Source organism: Diplotaxodon limnothrissa, linkage group LG3 (genome assembly GCF_057381915.1).
Source record: "Diplotaxodon limnothrissa isolate DT_005_m linkage group LG3, D_limnothrissa_male_GT1.1, whole genome shotgun sequence".
Lineage (NCBI taxonomy): Eukaryota > Metazoa > Chordata > Actinopteri > Cichliformes > Cichlidae > Diplotaxodon > Diplotaxodon limnothrissa.
The window spans coordinates 67,990,535-68,013,711 of record NC_140598.1 but is presented as its reverse complement, the minus strand read 5'-3'; the positions used below and the strand labels follow the sequence as shown (position 1 = coordinate 68,013,711).

General features: G+C 39.5%; 1 protein-coding gene across 1 annotated transcript in view; it reads left to right on the top strand.

The window, feature by feature from the left end:
• The window catches only part of adam19a (ADAM metallopeptidase domain 19a), a 100,439-nt gene extending 77,545 nt beyond the window's left edge, over positions 1–22,894 (top strand). The window contains exons 15-23 of the mRNA XM_085349753.1: positions 147–255; positions 4,364–4,568; positions 5,884–5,961; positions 7,638–7,746; positions 11,587–11,728; positions 13,071–13,170; positions 18,435–18,659; positions 19,828–20,033; positions 21,148–22,894. Of these exons, the coding sequence (XP_085205879.1) occupies positions 147–255; positions 4,364–4,568; positions 5,884–5,961; positions 7,638–7,746; positions 11,587–11,728; positions 13,071–13,170; positions 18,435–18,659; positions 19,828–20,033; positions 21,148–21,193 (1,220 nt within the window). The 3' untranslated portion in view covers positions 21,194–22,894. The remainder of the gene's footprint in view (positions 1–146; positions 256–4,363; positions 4,569–5,883; positions 5,962–7,637; positions 7,747–11,586; positions 11,729–13,070; positions 13,171–18,434; positions 18,660–19,827; positions 20,034–21,147) is intronic.
• Positions 22,895–23,177: the final 283 nt, after the last annotated feature.

The window sequence follows — 23,177 nt, the reverse complement described above, 5'->3', positions numbered from 1 at the left end:
GTCTATCCTTACTTTCACAAAGCACTCAAAGCACCAAACATTCACATATCCTTACATTTCTAATGTTACTCAACTTTTGATGTAGTGACTTTTGCCTTTGGGGTATTTTGGGAAAATAGAGTTAATTGGGTATGATATGTTTCCAGGAGCTCAACCGGCCCATGATGTCTGCTTTGAAGATGTCAATGCAGCAGGAAATGATTTTGGAAATTGTGGGAAAGATGAATATGGCACCTATGTGAAGTGTAAGAAAAGGTAAGTGAAGCTTCACATATCAGGTATCACCGCATGTGTTAAATAGCATCAGCTATTTACCGTAGGGTTATCCACACTGATAACAGATACAACTAATATTGGAAATGCTTTTGTTGAACATATCTTTACAGTACTATACTTTGACACATCATGGAGCCACACAGCTTTCAAATGTAGTGTAACAGTTTATTTTTAGTGTGTCAAAGAGTCTGATGGCAGCAGAAGGAACAACCTGCTGTAACGTTTCCTCAGACAGCCTTTCGTCCTGGGAGCTCAGCCACATAGCTTCCTGGTCGGCAACTCGACGCCTTTGGATAGCTTTCCAGCTGTTCCTGCACACACACACACACACACACACACACACACACACACACACACACACACACACACACACACACACACACACACACACACACACACCCTCTCTGGTCCTCAGCATCACTACAAAAAGAGAGAGCGTTCGTTAGTGAAATCCCCTCCACCTGGCCCTCAGCTTCCCTGTTCCCTGCTGCAGCACGCCTCCACTGCAGCAGAGCCAGGGACCACACCCCTGCCACCCACCCCCACCACCTGACTGAGGCTGGGGCTAGATCCTGCCGAACCTACTCCCCCACCGGGAGGAAATCGGCCACGACCATCTGCCTTCCCGACCTGTGGACCACCTTGAACTTAAATGGGTGCAAAGCCAGATATGAGGGTAGAAACAGAGTTATGATGAATATTAAGATAAATATTAAAATAAATAGATGAATATAGCAATATAGGTAAAAACATGTGGGCAAATATGTCATGGTGTACAAAAGTGATGGGGTGCATCAAAGTGTCATTAATACTGTTCCACATGTGTGGATCTGTGGATGAGTTAAAGAGTCTGATGGCAGCAGAAGGAACGAACTCCTGTGATGTTCCTGCGAGACTGCGAGGTTGAAGGAACCTGTTGCCGAAACTGCTCTTCAGATTGTCAGGTGTGTTATCAAGGGGGTGGGAGTCATTGTCCATGACTGCCAGCATTCTGTCACTGATCACCTCCTCCTCATGTCAACAACAGACGGATAAAACATATAGAGCAGGCTGCTGCATACATTGAAGGAGCTGAACCTTCATAAAACCCTTTTTGTAGGCAGCTCCGTGTCCAATCCAATAATGGCTGTGTCATCAGAGGCTTTCTGGAGGAGACAAGTTTTTGTGATGTACTTGAAGTTGGCCGAGTAGATGGTGAAGAGGAAAGGGGACAGAACAGTTGATTGGGATGCTCCTATTTTGCTGTTAAGACTCTCTGACACACAGCTCTGCAGTCTCACAAACTGTCGTCTGCCTGTCAGGTAGTCGGTGATCCACTGGACCAGTGGAGCCTCCGCCTGCATGTTCTCCAACTTCTCTCAGCAGCCCTGCCTGGATCGTATTAAAGGCACTAGAGAAGTCGAAGAACATTATCCGAACTGTGGTGTTGGGTCTGTCGGGGGAGGAATACCCTCTCTGCAGCAGATGTATCACTGCATCATCCACCCCTAAGTGGGGCTGGTATGCAAAGTGCAGAGGGTCTTGCTCACAAGGAGTCTGAGGTGTTCCAGGATAAGCTCTCTGTAACTTTCATAACATGAGAGGTTAGTGTTACAGGCCTGTAGTCATTTATTGCCCTGGATGATTTTCTTAGGCACTGGGACCACTCGTGATGTTTTCCATAGCACTGGGACTCTCTGGAGGTGCATACTCAGGTTGTATAGGTGATGAATTATTCCACACAGCTGGCTAGCACAGGCCTTCAGCATATAGTAGTAGATAGAGCAGTTACTTTAGACTCTAAGACCAGATTGACCAACCTGTGCGCCTCCTGGATTGATTACAAGAAAGCCTATGACATAATGCCCCACACATGGATACTAGATTGCATTGAACTTTACAAGGTCAACAGGATCCTTGGACTCTTTAAGAAAGCTGCTGATCTCAAACCTGCACAGCATCTGCTTTAAACACTAAATGTAGTTAAAGATCTTCACTTGTATGTTGATCTGTAATTATTAGAGATGGACCGATCCGATATTACGTATGGGTATCGGTCCGATACTGACGTAAATTACTGGATCGGATATCGGAGGGAAATAAAAAATGTAATCCGATCCATTAAATATCAAAAAAGCACCTCACAAAACTTGCGACATGGCGTAACTCGGCTCATAACCGTAGCACGTGGCAGCAGTGTGCCTCACGTGATAGAGCGGCTGTGTGTTTTTGTAGCCTCGTTACCAATGCGGCATTTCATCTCCGAGGAAGTTATCCCAGAGAGAAGTAAAGCAAATGTGTAAGTTCATCTCTGAATGTTTGTAAAGCATTCCGGCGTTAAGCTTAATAACGATATATGGAGCGACTGCCTCTTCTTGCTGCTACTTCAATCATGAAACTGATCAATGATCAGCTGATCGGCTTTTCTGTCGCGAGTCCGTCTCTCTTGTTTGTTTTTGGCCCACTTCGCACCAGAAAGAGGAAACCAGCGGCTGAACAACAGCAGAACGTTTGACCTTGATAAGCTGTTGTTAGAATTTATTTAATATTACTTTCTACACCAGGATCCTTTTCTAGCTGACAGCTGGTAACTGTGCAGGGGCGGATCTAGCAAAGTTTAGCCAGGGGGGCCGATAGGGCATGAACAGGGAAAAGGGGGCACAAAGACATACTTTTCTTTCTTATTCTCATTTAAAATGTCTAGCTTTTAATAAATAATTATCTGAATCTTACACCCAAAGTTTTAATCTGATGTAAAATGTATAGAAGTCCATTACTGTATATAGTAACTATTAAGTCTAATATACCCTAGTAAGCTATAGTACTTTTTCCTTTGGGAAGATACCATCTGTGCAGTCTGCAAATCTGTTGAAGAAAGATGTTGAATCTATTTAATTATTCTTGAAAAATAATTGATTTCTGTGCATTTTTTTCACACTGCATCAAATTAAAGTTGATTACGTCGATTAAGCATCATGAGGTGGAGCGTGAGGGGTGGTTCCCTATTTTGTTTTTTGTTTTTTTGCTGGGAGTTTGCAACCCTATTCGTTAGGTTGCTTACTCTTTAAAATACCAGAATAGGGAGGATGGTGCAGGTTTAAGTTTATTAGATTGATCAGTGTTGCTGAACTATGAAATATTTTGGGTGCAGTGTATTTTTTGCATACAGGTATAACAGAATAGCTTTAGTGTTTTTTTTTTGTTTGTTTGTTTTTACTTGAGTATGAACTTATACAAAAAGCAGCAAGATATTAAAAAACTGTTTTATTGATTAAAACACACTATATCGGATTCATATCGGTATCGGCAGATATCCAAATTTGTGATATCGGTATCGGACATAAAAAAATGGTATCGTGCCATCTCTAGTAATTATTTCACACTATGTTTTGCTAATAGTGTGTTATTTACCACAAGTGTTCAAAGTCATTCTGTGTAATCAGAGAGCATGCATAACTTATTCAATGCCATGTGCTAACAATAGGAGCAATAAGCTACATAGATGATGTTTCCTTTCCATGCTTGGATAACATGTTCTGCCATTTGTTAGATTAGAAAGTAAACAATATTATTGCACATGGTGGAGCTTATTCTTTGGGTTAACTCGTCTATGAACATTATACACTTTCAATACGTAGATATCCACATCATCATAAATTTACAGTGATGAGCAAGTAAAGTTAATCACAAGTACCACTATATCATTTTTTTTCAATCCCTCGAGGACATATTCATTCATTTATTCATAGGTTGTGTCTTAATCTTTATTCCAAGTTGTCACATTTAGTTTATAACCATGTCCTTTGGTGAAAGACTCTGAGCCTTTCCTCATTTGTTGCTAAAAGAAACTAGTTCTCACCACTACTTCCACTATATTTACTTTTTTATCCAGGGCTAGTTTTAATCCCATGTACAGAGCTATTCGTCCTACCATATGGCATCTCCCCTACCATTATATCTCAAGCAGTGGATAATTGATGTATTTTTGAACCCAACTGCGCTACTGTGGCTGTTCATCAACATTCAGAGGTTATTTGAAATGGTTTCTCAGAGGTTAAATGACTGGCCATTGAAAAATTAAGTCTTATGTGCTTGTATCTTTGTTTAGCGATGCCAAGTGTGGGAAGATTCAGTGCCACAGTGCTGCCACAAAGCCAAAAGGCACCAATGCTGTGTCAATTGACACTACCATCAAGACTGGAGGAACAGAGGTGAAATGTCGTGGCACATACGTCTACAGCACCCAGGATGGCCAGGGTGACCTGCCTGACCCGGGTCTTGTCATGACCGGCACCAAGTGCGGAGAGGGCAAGGTGGGTTCAGACCAAGCTGGAATTTTGTGGTCAGGCAAATATTGATTGAAAACATGAAAACTTGATACTTACTGCATGTTGAAGTTGCCCTGTGGCTGGGGCCCTATCCAGATCAGTCAAATGTGGCATGCATGGAGCAGACATCAACGGATCACTGGGTCATGGTCTGTGGTGTTGCTATTGAGGTGCCAAGCATGCACCCACTTGTCACCACCTAGAGTACCAGAAGCCCAAAACAATAGCAGGATAAGTTGTTTAGTATAACCACAAAAGATTTGGCAAACCACATACTCACCTCTATTCCTTAATACATAGATGTATTTTCCTTAAGAATATGGCAACATTCAAGAAGAAATAAACAGGCTTTCCAACGGTAGAAGATTCATTGCCAAGAAGCATTGTTAGAACAAGGAAACAAGTGTAAATTGCCATATATTTATCAGTTTTAATATAACCTCCTGCCAAATATAAAGTTAAATGTTTAGAGCCAGTTAGTCTGGCCCCAAGTGGTCTACACGTTGACTAATATGGCTTTAATGTCACTTACATCTCTTTGATGTTGGCTTCTGAATTGAACTGAATTAAATATTTTGTAATTTCGAGATTACACTTTATACCCAGATATAATATAACGGTATTAGGTAATAAATAATTTATTAAATGTTTTAAATGAAATTAACGAGCATTTAAATCATTATTGAAATATTTAATTAATGAATTCCATTTTTTATTAATTAATAAAATTGTAATTAATTAGTAAGTAGCATATTTAATTCATCATTTTGTCATTCCTGGCTCCCTTATAGGCCTAAGTTAACAGACTCATTCAGATGTGGTCTGAATGTAACTGAAACTTCAAGGAAAGTTTGATATCTCTGACTCTTTAAGTATAAGCTGTTTGTGGTTTTTATTTACTGTGTAAAGGAGCATGGTTTATAGTTGTCACCTGTTCCCTTTGTCAAAATTTACTGATCTAATATAATGCACTGATCATTCGATCAATGCATATTATTGATCTAATAAAAAGGGCTACTGGGGGTTAAGGAGGCCTGTTTGTGTATCTTGTTTATTTGGCACTTTGTCGAATGGAATATAAAGTTGTAAGTAAATTCCCCACATACACCCTACAAAATAAGAGCTGAATTATGTGTGAGATACAAATGGATGAAAATGTACCCATCTGCAAATTGTCTTTCTGTATATATTGCTTTCTCTCTGTAGTATCCCCACAAGAGTTAGGCCAAGGAGCCCCTTTAAACTCTGCGTGTACCTGCTCTGTAATCGTTATGTAATCTTTGTCCTTCTGTTGCCAAAGGTGTGCAGAGACCGCAGATGCCAAAATGCCTCTTTTACTGAGTTAGAGACTTGCCTTGCACGCTGTCACAACAATGGGGTAAGCATACAGACACACACACCAATATAAATGTATATATACACAATAATCACACAGAGTCACACAACAAAACATGGTGTCAAAACAGATGCTTACTCTGGATGGCATTACCTTGGCCTCCAGTAACACTGTAAGAAGTCTTGGAGTCAATTTTGATTGTCCTTCAGTGTGCATATGAAACACTGTCTTCTTCCATGTGTGGAACATCTTAAAACTAAAAACATCCTGATGCTGAAAAACTAGTTCCTGCACTTCCAATAATTCATTATTATCATGCACTCCTAAAAGCTCCCTGAAAAGCCTTCAGTTTGATTAAAAAATGCTGCAGCGAGAGTACTGACAGGGTCTAGAGAGAGAGACTATATTTCACCCATACTGGCCCCCTGTTAAATTCAGTAAGATTAAAAATTCTTCTCCTGACATACAAGGTCTTGAATTGTCAAGCCCCATCTTATCCTTGAGACCTCAAGTACTATATCACCCCAATACAGTACTTCTCTCAGAGACCACTTGTTTACTTGTTGTTCCTAGGATATTTAAAAGTACAATAGAATGGGAGGCAGCACCTTCAGTCTTTACAGGACGGAGGCAACGGAGCACCAGGGAGGAGGTCTATGGCACAGTCATAGGGCCTGTGCAGAGGAAGAAATAATGTTTTATCTTTATTAAAAACCTCATGTAAGTCATGATGTGCTAGTGGCACAGAGGATAAATCAGGCTTAGGCTCGGGTTCTGTCTGGGGACTATTTAAAGCAGGGGGCAGAGCTGATTTTAAATAGTGAGCCAGGCAAAACAAACTCCAGCTCTTCACTCGCCCTTTTGACCAGTCAGTATGGGGGTTATGTCTTGCTAACCAAGGAGTCTTGGAAACAGAAAAGGTGACAAAGGTGACAGATTCCCTGTGATTGCCAGAGACTAGGTCCAAGTGGACAGGTTCTGTCTGGTGTGTTATGGTTGCATAATGAAGGTGTTTGATAGATTTTGTTAGCGAGCCTAGAGGTGAATTGAGTCCAGAGGGCAGGCAAATAGGTGACTGCAAGGTAGCTTAGTCCAGACTTGTCAAAAACAAAATCATTTGGAGGCCAAGTTGCCAGTGATTAGCAGACAATCTGGCAGAGAATGGAGGCTGAAGCTGGTATTTGTGTACCCGTGCTTGATTGTAGCTTGGTGTGTCTTGACCAGGGCAAAGTTTTTCCAATGCCCAGTTTTACACATATGTTATGAGAATAACCCTAGTTGGCACAGCCTAGTTTGTGTTTTGAACTGCTCAGCAGCTTTTTCGAAGTGGATCCTGTCTCACCTGACAGAGTCTATTATATCAGGATTGAATTAGTATTTGAAACAATATGAGTAACAAGAAAATGCAAGCATAGAGTCTCCTTTAATCTCTTTCTTCCCCGCTGTCAGTGAAAATATTAGAAATTAGCTGAAGTCAGGAATATTTAAAATATTCAATATGCAGTTTTTTCTCCAGTATGAAAATTTCATAGTGTTGAGATAAATGCGCATATAAATAAATACAAGCACACAATGCCTTAATGCATTGACTAATACACCTCCAGGTAGTCACAAATATCCAAGCATGCACACAATCACACACACAGACATGTATACAAAGGGAGAGAAAGGGGTCAGAGACCAACTTAAGACATTTCTTTTGTGTGTATAATATTCAGGTGTGTAACAGCAATGGGAACTGCCACTGTAATCAAGGCTGGGCACCACCCTTCTGTGAGAAGCCAGGACTTGGTGGCAGTGTGGACAGTGGGCCGGTTCAGTATGGCAGTGAGTATACAACATAAACCTATGCCTTAAAGAAAATGTTTTTTCACCTTCAATATATTTGAACATTTTTGGTGTGCTGGATGGTAAAAAGCATTATCGCCATGATCCTGCAACACTGGGTGTTTCATCTCTGTTTGCTGTTTCCTTTCTTGATGGCTTCCTCTTATGTGCAGGGGTTGAGGGTAGCCTCCTTGAATGTGAATGGGTGCAGGGATGCAAATAAGAAGTAATCAAGCAGAAGAGACTAGATATAGTCTTCAAGAAACACATACTGACAGTACAAATGAAGTAGACGGGTCTGTGGTGGGGTAGCAGTTTTTTAGCCATGGGACAAATTTTAGCACAGGTGTTGCTATTTTATTTTCTCCTTCTCTAAATGCAAATATTACTTTCAGCATGGAGTAAAGCGCAGAGCTGAAATAGACGTTTTTATTTTTACTTTGATTAATGTCTATGCACCAAACTTAGGGTCTGAGCGTAAGGTTTTGTTTTTAAACATTAAAAGAGAAATTAAGAGGTGCTGATCAAGGGGACTGTGTTTTATTGGGTGGGGACTGGAATTGTTGTCTTGATTTTACTTTGGATGGGACTGGGGAGGACCCGCATCTTCAGTCGTCTTCTGATGATTCTGGTGATTTTAATTCCCTTACTCAATAGTGGGAAGTAGGAAAGGCCCAGATTTGTGTGTTTTGCAGCAGCAATATGGTTTTAATTTGACAGCCAATATCAAGAGAACTCTGCAGGAGTTAAAGAAGAGATAAAACATAAAAAGAATGTCTCTGGTTCACAGTTAGATCAGCAGAATAATGACTGTTGTAATGTAATGACTGTTTAAATTCTAAAAGACAAGAGCTTGATCATTTTCAATATGAGAGAGCTAAAGGAGCTTTGGTTCGAGCATGCTTCACCAGACTCCAGGACATGGACGCCTCAACCTTTTCTTTAATTTGGGGAAGTCTGTAGCCCAGAGAAAACAAATGGTGTGTCTTCGTCTTTCGAATGAAAATGTGATCACAGATCCAGCTGAGATGAGAAGGCATGCGGTGGACTTTTACACAGACTTGTTCAGGGCAGATAGCAGCGATGTAGACTCTGCTTCAGAACTTCTGCAGGGGCTTCCTCAACTCGGTCCAGAGGATCGGGACATCTTAAGCATGGATATAACTTTGAATGAGCCGTCTGCTGCTGTATCTCAGATGGCTTCAGGCAAAGCTCCAGGAATAGATGGTTTCCCGTCAGACTTTTTTAAGCACTTCTGGAGTCTTCTGGGTCTGGACCTTCTAGAAGTGTTTAAGGAATGTTTTAAAGAAGGGAAACTTCCAGCTTCCTGTAGGCATGCAGTTATTTCTCTCATACCAAAAAAGGGAGATTGAACCCTTCTTAAAAACTGGAGACGAGTGGCCCTGGTACAGATTATAAGATACTTTCCAAGGTCCTATCAGATAGACTGAAAATGGTCATTTAACTGTTGACTGGTGTGGATCAATCTTATTGTATTCCAGATAGGTCTATGATAGATAATTTATTTTTAATGAGAGATGTATTTGACATATGTAAACTACACTATACTAGAGTTGGCTTTTGACCGTGTAGACCATGCTTTTCTTTTTTCCACCCAGAAGACCTTTGTTGTTGGGCAGGGGTTCCAGACATGGGTGAAGCTGTGGTATAGCGACACTTGCTGTGTTGTGAAGGTGGGAGGAGGGTTGAGTTGCCCTGTGCCAGTTAGGAGAGAGATTAGGCAGGGTTGTGCTATCTCAGCCAGCTCTATAGCATTGCTATTTAGCCTTTTCTGTGCAGGTTGAGGAACAAGCTGAGGGGTTTCTCTTTGCCAGATCTGCCTCAGAGCCCTCCTGTTATTGTGTCAGCATACGCTGATGATGTTAATGTTTTATATGAAAAAGCTTCTTCAGCCAGGGTTAATTGGGAGAAGAGTGAGGTGTGTTTAGTGGGGCAGTGGAGTTTGGCATGTATTACTAGACTCCCTGGGAATCTTTGATGGGGTTAAAGGGCTATTAAAACTCTTGGGTTTTACTTGGGGAGTGATGACTTTCGCACAGACTCCTGACCCCAGACCTGGGATGTGGCTTTTTGAAGAGCCGCTGTTTTTTAATGACTTTTTTCCAAGTACTGTGTTTTCTACTGCCACTATAAGGAGCAAGTTTGTGGAGACTGGTATTATCAAACTGGGCCATCTCACAAGGATGTCAATGGGAACTCTTGGGTGTGTCACAGGCCTCCAGAGTGCTGGGAAGGATTGTGGAGGAAACTTGGCAATCCCTGTCGGCATCACTGGGAGAGTTTACTGGAAACTGTGTCCTAGCTGATCAATGGGCTGATGACAGCGGATATGTTTTTCTCTCCTTGATGGTCTTTAAGGAGCAGCCTGAGGGGAGCCTACTTCTCTCCCTGAGAACATCAGTGCTAGATAGTTTCAGCTCTTGTGGAAAGAAGCAGCTATATTACAGCTGTGTTACCTGCAGGTGGAGGGTCCATATAAGCCTCCTGTTGAAAAACGGATGGCTGACCTCCAGTGGAGGATTATACATTGAGCAATAGCCACAAACAGACACAGAGCCCACCTGGATCCAAGCACTGGGGAGGGATGTCCTTTCTGTTCACAAAGGGAGACGCTGGAGCACTTAGTGGTTCATACAGTGGAGCACTGTAACAAAAAATAATTTCCCCCAGGGATCAATAAAGTATTCTGATTCTGATTCTGATTCTGATTGTCTGCGGCTAGTGGGTTTATTTTCTTTGTTGCAGGAGTGGGTGGAATCTCTGCAGGAGAAATTCTCTGTACCCTTGTTTGTCTTTGGTCCTAAGTATTCAGTGAAGAAAGGACGGACTCTGGTTCGGATTAATTTTTTGTTTGGTACATCCAAGCTGGCAATATAGAAGACTAGGAAGAACCAGAAGTTAGGTCAGGGTTGGACTGATGCTGTGCATAGTTTAAAGGGATTGTTCAATTTCAACTCAGTTTTATTTATACAGCACCAAATCACAACAAAAGTCGCCTCAAGGCACTTTATATTGCAAAGTAGATACCCAACAATCATATGACCCCCTATGAGCAAGCACTTTGGCGACAGTGGGAAGGAAAAACTCGCTTTTAACAGGAAGAAACCTCTGGCAGAACCAGGCTCAGGGAGGGGCAGGGCCATCTGCTGCGACTGGTTGGGGTGAGAGAAGGAAAACGGGATAAAAATTGTTGGCATTGCGTCTGACAGTACAGCATGATTTTAACTCTCTGACTAAAGATCTGGATTCCTTTACAACTATGTGGGGGATTGGACAGGTTTTGTGTTCGATAGGAGCAGATGGGACATTTGTCCTTAATTTTTAAGTATGTGTGTGTGAGTTTGGTTGGGGTTAGTAAATGGTTAGTGCATATTGATGTTGCTGATGATGTAGTAGCAACTTTGTGTTAGGTTTGACTTTTTTGTGGTTTTTCTTTTTAATGTGGTGTAAATAAAGTTGTGTTAAAAGTCAAAGTCTCTCTCTCTCCCTTTCTCTTTCTCTGTCATGTCCATTTCTTTTTTCTATTCCTCCTCCTTTTTCTCCTCTTTCACAAGCCTGGGCTTTACCCGCTGCCTGCTACAGCTTAATACTCACTCTGAAAATAAACAAAACATAACTTTATAGTTAACATTGTTTTTCCCTCTGACTCGCTGACAGGCTCAGAATGTTCGATCACTAGAAGTAAACAGAAAATTTTGACATGGATGGCCCTTTTTCCTTGATACTTGCTGATCTAAATTAAAGTGTTTCAATTGCCATATAAATATACTAGTAAACACATTAGTGTGTATGTATATATGTGTTTGTGTATGTCAACAGGTCAGGTGGGGCTGGTGGCTGGACTGTTGTTTGCCTTCTTGGTGGTTTTACCTGCAGTGCTGCTGGTCTTCTACTGCCACAGGATCAAGACGTCTTATTACCATAAGTGGCTTTCCCAAAGAAAAAAGAACACATGCAAGAAGTACTGTCTGTCTTTCACTGTTTGTCTGTTTCTTAACACTACATTTTCTTGATACAACAAAAAGAGGAAAGCCTAGAATTTAAAAAAGTAGCATTTTCATTTTGGGGTCTAGCAAGTAAAACTATATAATATGCACTGATGTATTATGATGCTCAAAACTGAAAAATAATGTACATTTTAGAATGACAGAAAAATGCCTTTTTTCAGGGAACACAAAACGGGTTAACAATTTAAAGCAGTTCTGCAGCAGTGGAGGTTGATTGAGCGTTAAAAGCTGGTACTACTAATTCCTACAGGTGTTCGCAACTTTTCTGGATTACTTCCAACCCCCTCTGTCTGCATAAAAGTAGTGTTGGAACACACTGTGGTTTCTTTCACCATCAAAAGGCACTCAGAAGCAAACTGACAGGAAGAGATCTGCAGACCCAAAACCACAAATGAATCAGAGGACAAGTTTCTGAGAGTTAACAGCTTGCGTAATAGGTTGCTCACAGGAAAACAGCTTCAAGTACACTTTAACAGTGGTCTTCAAGCTGTAGGTTTCACAGGACGAGTTGCGGCAAGAAAGCCATTGCTAAGGCGTCAGAATAAGACAAAGAGGCTTGCCTCAGCCATGAAACACTGCAATTAGACTACTGAAGACCAGAGTATAATGGGCTAATGAATCAAAATTTGTAGTCTTCGATTCATCATACAGGATCTTTGTACACCGTCGAGTAGGGTGATTCCACAGTGTGTGGCATCAACTGTCAAACATGGAGGAGGAAGTGTGATGGTCTGGGCTGTTTTGCTGATCCAGGGTCAATGACTTGTACAGAATGAGAGGCAAAATGGTGCCAGTAAACCATTTTAATATGATTTGTTGATTGGTTCGCCTCTGTCTTTGTAACAGACCATAGTGCTGCCCCCTCCATTGGCGTACTTATCAATCGCTAATGTCTCACTTGTAAGCTGAAGGTTGTCAGTGTGATACAGCATGGGGCATTTTTAAGAATGAGGTTTTTTTTCTCTCTTTTTGTTTCTCAGTACAAACAGTAAAGGTATCACAAACACAAACACAAACAGAAATTCCATAGACTGGTTAGAACAAATTATTTCTAAGATGGTAGCTTAGTCAAAGAACCATCTCACTCAGTTAGACTTGTCTAATCACTGGATGGAAGCATTTGTTTAATTTCATTTCCACTAACATCAGCTGGATAAGAAGCTTCATGTTCCGTTCTAGTTTTCTTATCTCTCAATTTGGGCCATAAAACCAGAATGTCAGAATGAGCGAAGTGATGAAGCTGTACATCTTCCATGCAACAGGCTCTTGTTTATTTTTTTGTCTTTCTGTGCTCAGGATGGAGGGATCAGCAGATAAGCGAAAGAATGGCCATCTTAATCCTGCCTTTCACCTGAAAGTTGTAGGACCAATCAACACAGTTAATGGCCACAAGGGGGTGAGTGATATGTGTGTTTCTAGTGTGTTACAAAATAAAGCAAAAGAAAGGGAAGGAGGAAATGGGAGTAGGGTGATGACTGTTTTTCTGTGAATGAATAACTGAGTGTCCATGAGGTTAACCTTCATATTGAATTAAATATTCAGTTTGTCAAATTATTGTTTAAGCATCCTATGTCTTAATATCAGCCTGAAGTTAACATTTTAATATCTGACTTATAAGATACAAAATGCACACATGTACTGCACACATAACAAATTGGTATCTCAGAGTTTTTACCCCTCAGCCATAAATGGCCGATGGAGTTTTGGCATCACCCTGTCAGGTTGGTGGATGAACAGGCGGCATGAACACCCAAGTTTGTGAATGTGGTAACTTGAGAATGAGGTGGTATAAGAGTTTCAAATAGGAAAGTGGAGAAGGAGACTCCCTTACTGATACAGAGTGAGTAGAAGATTGATGATGAAAGCTTCCACTGCATGGATTTCATTTTTTTATGTTTTATGTTGCTTTTATCTAGCTTTAATTTCTCTTAGGAAATACTAACACAAAAATGTATACAAAAAAATACTTTAAAATGGTGAAATGATAAAATTACATGAGAGATGTGAAGAAGAACGTCAAAGGTGAGTAGATAAAGAGGACAGTGGCATTATTCATCACCGAAAGAGATGGAGCTACAAAGAACATTTCAAAAAGGACTGCTTTAATGAAAAAGAAGCAAGAAAATAAAAATGAAAATAATTATTTTTCAAACGTGTGTTTGGTTTGTTACTAAAATGACTACATTTTTTTTTAATGTTGCAAACTTTTCAATTTCTTTCCAATAATACCAGTAGTGACTAAAAACAAAAGGAGTTTTTACCTCTGAAAGGCTAAAAACATTAGCATGGAGTGTATAAATTAAACCAAAGAGTCATAAGCCAAATATCAATTACATATAGGGCACCAGTGAGTGCATAAAACAATATATAAATAAAAATAATATGCAAAAAAAAGCAGCTAGTAAATTATAAGATTAAAAAACCTCCTGAATCATGGGACAAATTTTGCAGCAGAATGGTAGATATCATTTAGTGATCCAAATTTTAATTTAAGATTATTGGATTTATGTTTCCAGAGTGTTTCTAGGACTACGAATTAACAAGTGGCAGTAGACAGAAATAAAAATATCAATTGAGAATATAAGTCTAAGATTTTGAGAAAAAAAGTTCAACTTTGGTTTTTCTGTGCTTTGCTATTCAGGGCACATCAAAGTACAGACAATGTTAATACAATCAAAATCGCCAAATAAAACTATTTTTGGCTTGTTTTCCCAATAATACATAGAATTAATATTACCTGAGAAAGAAGAAGGTACAGATGCGTGTACTTTCATGGAGAAGTTTATAGCGGACATTTTTAAACCCCCCCCCCCCCCCCCCCCGTCCTTGAGAGAGCACAAAGGATAACCACAAGTCAAAGTTCTATTGCAAACCGATCGAGAACTTTCATAATTAAGTGCTTAAGTTACAGAGATCGTGGAAGGCAGAGAAAATGTTGACATGTGAAAATATGCGTCCTATAAGCTTAGTCAATACAGATAATAAAATTCTCTGTAAAATTCTCTCCAAAAGATTAGAAAATGTTTTTCCAGTTATTATAGGAGATGATCAAAATGGATTTGTTAAATATAAGCAGGGTTTTCATAATGTAAGACGAGTCCTCAACATTCTTCATAATCAAAGTGAACAGGAAGATACAGCCATTCCCTCGCTCAAAGCGGAGAAGGATTTTGATCGAATCGAACAGCCATATCTCTTTGATGTCATTGTTAGATTTGGGTTTGGTAAATCATTTTTGCATTGGATCAAACTACTGCACTGTCATTCTGTTCCTCAGGTTATGACTAATGAGATAATTTCGGAACCATTTGAGATTAAAAGAGGGTGTCTGCAGGGTTCACCATTATCTCCACTTTTATTCCTTTTAGCTATTGAACCTTTGGGAATAGGTGTTAGAACCAGTGGACAAATACAAGGTGTTACGATTGGTAGAAAGGAGCATAGAATCGCTTTATTTGATGATGATGTCATATTATTTTTAAAGCAACTAAAATTTTCTGTGCCTGCAGTAAAGGATTTAATAGACCGGTTTGGGGCCTTCTCAGGGTAGAAAATAAATGTAACAAAATCATCATTAATGGTACTTAAACAAGAATATAGTCAAAACGTAAGTCAGAATATAACTGGCTTTACTGTTAATTCTGAATTCACTTATCTAGGCATTAAAATAGTTCCTTCACTAAAAGATGTGGCCCTACTTAACTATAATACAATTCTACAGAAAGTTTCCAACTATCTGGAGCGTTGTATAAGTTTACCATTATCTATTATTGGAAGGATAAGTGTTCTTAAAATGAATGTATTACCTAAACCAGGTGTCGGCAACCTGCGGCTCTTTAGTCCTTATACTGCGGCTCCGCGTGGTTTGGGAAAATAAGTTAGAAGTATTTAGCTGAAGTGTATTTTCTTTATGTTAGTTCTTTTTAACTTGTAGTTCTAAATTGGAAGATTATTGTGATATTGAAATATAAACATAAAATTATATTCTATTATTTTTTCATAGCTCAAAATTAGTCACACTCACAGAAGCCGGTATACCCGCAGAAACGCCGTGCATTTATCGAGACTTTCAACCACAGAGAGGCCAATTATGGATCTTCGGATCCACATTATGTCAGCAGCTGTTCTCCACCGTGAACTATGTTAAAGACAAACACCGTTCACGCCTGACAGATGACAGCTTACAGTCCTGCAGCATAGTGTCTTTTTTTTCCAATTATTTTTTAAAAGTCAGCTCAAGGCTCCAACAGCCCAAAGGCAATATAAGGGTGGCGGCTCACAACAGTTTTTGTTTGCTACATGGATCATTTTAGTTCAGCTGGGTGTCTTTTTTCTTTTGTTATATTTCTTTAAGAGTTCAAAATGTGTTAATTACATAAATAAAATGTAATTTTCTCTGTAGCACTTCATGGATTTCATAAGCAGCACACCTTAGTTGTTCACACAAAGCATAAAGGTAAAAAACAATATATAAAGTGTTATCTTCATTTTAGATGTTAAAAAGTATTTGCGGCTCCCAGTGTTTTCTTTTGCATGGAAACTGGGTGTAAAAGGTTGCAGACCCCTGACCTAAACTCTTGTATATGTTTCAGACTGAATTGTTTACCAAAGTAGCATGATTAATCAGAGAGTTTATTTGGAACAAGAAGCGTCCCCGCATTCGCTTGTCTTTGTTGTATCTTCCCTTCGATACAGGGGGGTTGAAATGCCCCAATTTTTACTGGTACTATCTGGCTATTCAACTAAGGACAATAATGTGTTATTTTTCATCCCAAAATATCCCTTCTTGGGTGGGGATGGAAGCAAATTCTCTTAAAATTCCATTAAACTTGTACTTATACTCTGCACAGCCAAAACAATTAAAGAAAGAAACAAATAATCCTATAGTCTGAAATATGATTGAAGTTTGATTTACAATAAAAGAAATGGTGAATATTAAGAACAATCTCTCTCAGTTTAGTCCTATTTGGGGAAATGCTTTATTTGTACCAGGAAAATGATCTTTTCTGTGATGGAATAATGGTTTCATTTGAGGATTTAGTCTCAAAATTTCAAATTCCAACAAAACATTTCTTTAAGTATTTACAGATTAGAAGCTTCATTTCTTCCATGCATGTTCCCCAGTTAACTAATTTAGAGGCGTTAATGGTGAAAAAATGTTGTAACAAAGACTTAATTTCAACATTTTATAACTGGATTGTCTCTGCCTCTCCAGAAACATCAGCTTCTCAGTTAGAAATAATCTAAATATTAATATTTCTGAGGAGACATGAAGTCAATTTGCTTAAAATCACAAAATCGGTTAATAGTAACCTAAAGCTATTACAAAACAACTGGATCATGCAGACATATGTAACACTGGTGAAATTGAATAAATATAACAACAAAATTCCAAATACATGCTTTCCACTGTATATGGGAATGCAGAATTGTCCGCGCATTTTGGCAGGAAGTGATAACCAAAATAAACCAAATTTTAACTACAAAGAATGCTTTAGATGCAGAAATGTTGCTACTACATATGTATCCTAAAAATCTTAAACTAAGAGCCCATCAAATTAAGTTTATGGATTATTGTACATTACAGGCAAAACGTATAATTGCATTAAACTGGAAAAAATCAGATCCTCCTGCTATTGGTGCTTGGATAAATTCTTTGGCACAATGTATGGCAATTGAAAGGATAACATATTTTCTTAAATACAAGTTAACATATTTTGATGATATTTGGAAGCCATTTAAAAACTTTATAAAAGAAGCAAATATCAGACAACTCCTGCAGGAGTGTCGATGAGGTGAAAATTGTTTTGTTTGTGCTAGCTATTTCTATTTTGTTTTTTGTTTTTTTTTCCTTCTTTTTGTTTCCTTCAATTGTATAAATGCCACATATTGTACTAATGTATGTATACTTCATGTGTTTTTATTTGATGTAGGTTTGGGAGAGAGCAGGGATGGGAGGTGAGGGGGTAAAAGTGTTCTTACTACTGCGGCATATTACTGTGAAAACAAATCTTTGTATGCTGTTGCAAAACCAATAAAAATATTGTAAAAAAAAAAGAAAAAAAGAATTAATATTACCATTATCATGAAAGTCATGAATTTAATCTGCACGCTTTACTTGATGATATCTCATTATGTAGCAAATGCCTCTGACAGAAACATGTCCAGGGGCCCATTGGTACACACATACAAGCTCATTCTCTAACCTCTGCTGGCTTTGAAATGGAATTTACATCGATCACTTATCATCATCAAACAAGCAAAAACGTCTCTGTGTTGACTTATTTTGCATAAAAGTGTTTTCACAGATCCTAGTTAATCTCTTAATAGTTTTATTTATAACTGTAGGTCTAAAGAAAAAGCAAAGAACCAAAAAATGTCATGAATTAATGTGAAGTCTATTATCTCACTGTTGTTTTATGAATAAGATTCTCCTATTGGTAAAGTATGCATTCTTTCTCTTCATGACCAAAGTAGGAAATGAATGCCCATATGAGTTCTTCTCTCTGTGAAATGATTTGAAGCTGTTTTTCTGTTAGGTTTGTTAACATTTGTTAACATAAATGCCTTGAAGTGACTGTTGTTGTGATTTGGTGCTATATATATATATATATATATATATATATATATGGGATTTAACTGAATTTCTTGTAATTGTAGATTTCTCACACCAGCAAAGAGGTCCCATCTCTTAGACCAGGCCCAAATGGCACCCACCCAGTCAACATAGTGCGACCTCTGAGACCTGCCTCATTTGCCAAGGGTGGTCCACGGACTCTTCCAACTGGCAAGCATCCAGTAGCACCACCCAAATCCCCATCAACACCTCAGAGACTGAGCCCGCCACAGAAACCTCTACCCCTTACTCCAGCACGATCTCCCCTGGTAAGGCCCTTTATAGAGTGTAAGGAAAAAGTCAGGGCATATAAACTCAAAATAGTCTACAGAGGACAGGAGCTTTAGACAAGCAAAAATGCAAAATTACCTAGACAAGGGAAGGTATCCTAGACAGATGCCCAAATCACCTCAATTGCCTCCTTTGATATGGAGGAGCAGCAGCTGTTTTCTGTAACCTTCTCAAATGACTGAATTCTTCACCCTCTCTCTAAGGGAGTGTCTAATCAACCTTTGGAGAGAGCTAATTTCTGCCGCATGTATCTGCAATCTCAATAAAAACTCCGGCAATGGAAGGAGCGGTGGGCTCTGTGCTTCATGACTGGTGTATTAACAGTAAAATTGTAGACCCTTACTGCTCACTGGACTTAAACGCTTTGTCTATTCAGTACAGGCCCTTTTCTCGACCTCGGAAGCTAACAGTAGCAATAATTACCATTGTTTAGCAGAGAGAGCACCCAGAGGGCATCCATGTTGTTGCTTGCGACTTTAATATGTTTGAAATCTGATAATACCTCCCACCCACTCCACGACGCGCCGGCTAGTCACAGGAGCACATTCAGTGGGACACTGAGATTCCAAAAAAGCACCACTGAACGAAACAGGAAATCATTACATCGTTACACCCTTTATTGCACACGCTCTTTTCTGCTCAGTAATATTCTTGTAAACATTCTTGAATATTTATTTATAATCACCTCCGTCAATTCTTGATTCCTTATTATTGAGTGATTTGTATATGTTGTGCTATTTCTTAAATTTGTAAAGCTGTAACATATTGTATTATATTGTTAAATAGTTTAGTCTGTTACTGTTTTACTATATTGAAGCAACTGTAACCCACATAAAGTAAAAATTCCCCTCTCGCTCCTGTGGGCGGTCTGTCCTTCAAGCTTGGGTCCTCTACCTGAGGCCTGGGAGCTCGATGGTCATACATATGTATGTATATGAGAGAGAGAAGATCTTAGTGCTGTTTTAAGTGCAAGAGCTAATAATGCTGCATTAAAGCATATTAGAAGAACAAAAATATACTTTATATAATGTTTACCTTTAGTCAGTAATTTTTTTGATTTATAAGTGGATATAAGCTACCAACCTCCAAAAACATTTTGCATGTCACTGTTCAGTAATGTACATAAAGCTAATATCTTTCTTTTAGTTGGTGTCTGAGCTGCAGCCCACACCCAAATTCCCTCCTCAGAGGCCTCTCCCCTTGAGCCCTACCAGAGCAGTCTCCCCCCAAGTGAGTCCAGTCCCGACCTCACTCTCCAAAGCCCCTCCAGGCCTACTGGTCATGATGCCCTCAGCAGCAGGACCGAAACCTGTGGGCAAAGTCTCTGCCATCCCACCTTTGAGAGCTATCAGGTGGGTTAACACAATGATTCTGCAGAGTCACGTACAGTGGGGAAAATAATTATTTGTTCATTTCTGTATATACAGGCCACTTATAAGTGAGCAAACTTACAATCAGTGGCTCAGTCTCTAATTTGTATCCAGTTTTATTTTATTGGAAAGACTGAATGTCAAAAAAAGTCTCTCTCTCGATTCAGAGATGGTCTTTCCCTTTTCACGTAAATGGCCGCTTAACAGCATACACTTAGTTTTACACTTGCGTACACTTGTTAAGTGCAGGAGGATTGCCAGGATTTATACATCGGGGAAACCAAACAACCTCTGGGTAAAACACAGAAGAGCCACCTCGTCAGGCCAGGACTCTGCAGTCTATTTACACCTACAGGCCAGTGGACACTCTTTCAATGATGAGTATGTAACATCCTGGACAGGGAGGAACGCTGGTTTGAGGGCGGAGTCAAGGAGGGCATTTACGTGAAAAGGGAAAGACCATCTCTGAATCCAGGAGGGGGCCTAAGGGTACATCTGTCACCATCTTACATGCTGTGATGGCAGCCATTCCCCAACTCTCTGTAAATGGTACTCATGGCCATTGATCAGTGGGTTTTGGTCAGTGGCTGTTGATCAATGGTCATGAGAATCTGCATGATTAAGATTAAGGAACTGACCTCCCAGCCCATTGTCCCTTCAGTGAGCTGGTTTCAGTCATTATGCAAATGTACTGTTTATAAGGTTTGGGGAAACCTGCAGTCAGCTGAGACTGAAGAAGTCACTTGGATGATGACGAAACGTTTCTCCCACAAAACGCTACGTCCAGATGAACAGAATCAACTTTTGGAGATTTACTTTCCTGGATGATTGAGAATGGATCAAGTAGAAGATAAAGAAATCTTAAATAGAAATGTGACTGCTGACATGTATTTGGGTGTGGGTGGGGTGGTATTACAAATGGGATAAAGTGGCAGGATTGAGCAGCAGTGCAGACTGAGCAGTACACGATTTTAGAGTGGCAGTTAGTACAGTAATGCACGGAGTAAAGGTTTTTATTTTTATTTAAATACTAATAAAAATTAATTTAAAGATCATCAGTTATACCACAATCTTTGTTTTTCTCTGCTCTTTTCAGACCGGTTCCAGGCACCAAATTAAACACAGCTTCACATCCAGCATGAAAATGATCTTCTTCTGGCCTCTCCTCTCTGTTTTGAGGTGGCAGTAGCTGACAGCCTATTTGCACTAAAGAGACTTTGGCTGTTGAACCACAGAGATCTCACAGAAGTTAGAGGAGAACAAAACACAAAACTGAAAATGGAGAGACAGAGGAGCAAACTAACTTAACCACAATGATTAAGTGGTCAAGTGGTTGTGCAAATAGGCCTTGCAGACTAACACAAGTGTAATTGTTGGGGGATGGTCAAATTTACCCAGTTAATTTTTAGGGTTTTGTTTTGTTTTTGCTAATGTCCGTCTATAAAAATGCATTTTGTACTGACTTATGTTTTGTTTACAGTTTGTTTCGTGTCACGTGGTATGATTTATTATATCCACCAAAGAGATCTCGTCATTCCTGAGTAGGGATGGGTACCGGTATCACATAAACGGTAATAACCAGACCGAAAAGCAGCGCACATTTCGGTGCTTTATTTCGGTGCTTTCTTTTCCTGAGATGTCATACACTTTAGATTCTAGCCAATCATTTTACGTTTCCGAGGATAGTAGGCGAGCCCAGGTACGTATGTTCTTTTAGAGCAGAGCTACAGATTAAAAACGCCCAAGGCGAAGCGGTCAAAGTCTGGCTGTACTTCACAGCAAAAGATGCAAACTCAGCAGCCTGCAACAAGTGCTTTAAGGTGATACTGTGCAAAGGAGGTAACACCTCGAATCTGATGAAACACCTGGCAACGCATAGCGTTTTTTTAAAAGCAGAGAAATGCACCGTATTTGATAGCTTGCTGCAAGACCTCACACCGTGCACATCTACTGCGGGTGTGGTGTCTGTTATCGGTCCCGGAGTTAGCAACATCCCCCAAGAACCCGAAGAGTAGAGTCCTGGCCCCTAGCCCTGCCAGTGTAGCAGAAATGATGAGGATGATGATGCAGCAGCAGCCGTTCTTCTCTGCGTGAGTAGCTTATTGTTGTTCGTGTGTAATTTACGTTGAGTAGGCTAACCACATTATTACATTAATGCATGTAAGGTGAACTAGCAAACACCGTCGTAGTTACATGAGGCTGTCTTCTTGTTTGATGGCAGATACTCCCTTCACCCTGGCCAAAAAGGCTAAAATGACCAAAGAAAAAGTGGAAAACAGTTAAACATGAAAGGTTTTTGGACAAAGTTGGTGTTTTTTTCCCCCCATTGATTAAGCACTGCTTCCAGCCAAGAGTGATACCATAAATCCCCTATAGCTGCAGAAAAGGCTAACATTGTTATCTTTTTACAAAAAAACAGCTGAACATGAGAAGTTTGTGTTCTTCATTCTTTAAGCACCGGTTTGAGCAACGTTTAAGCACCGGCACCGTTTCAAAACTATCAGTTTGGTACTGGTATTGGATAAAACCTAAACGATACCCATCCCTATTCCTGAGGTGTCCTGAAAGCTTGAAAATAAGTTGAAAAATAGTTTACTATGAGTCACCTCATCTATACTTCTAGGTTTTCTAATTTATTCTATCATAAGAGCAATGTTTGAGGTCTAAATTCAGAAATACTGGCACATGAGTTGATAGAAAAGCTAATGACACAGCAGCTTTTTATCAACACTGTTTACATGCTGGAGGGGTAGATGAGGCCTGCAGGACACACATGGGTGGTTTTTCTTGATTTAAATTTGTTTTCCTATCATAAAATTACATAAAATATTTTTTACAAAACTATCAAGGTTTATTTTTCTCCTTTTTTTTTTTTTTAACTTTCATGAATCTAAAATAAAGATTTTGTGGAAATATTACAAAGGATTTTTCTCTCTTTTGTCTGTTTGTAAGATCTGTTTCACGAATTCCCATGGCCCTCAAACTTATGCAGAGACAAAATCTACTTCTGTTTCAGCCTAATCCAAATATAGTGTAGATGGCTTTTATACTACCCCTATCTGTATATAATCTGCTCCTATTGCACTTACTTCTCTTGCACTTCTGATTAGATGCAAATTGTATTTC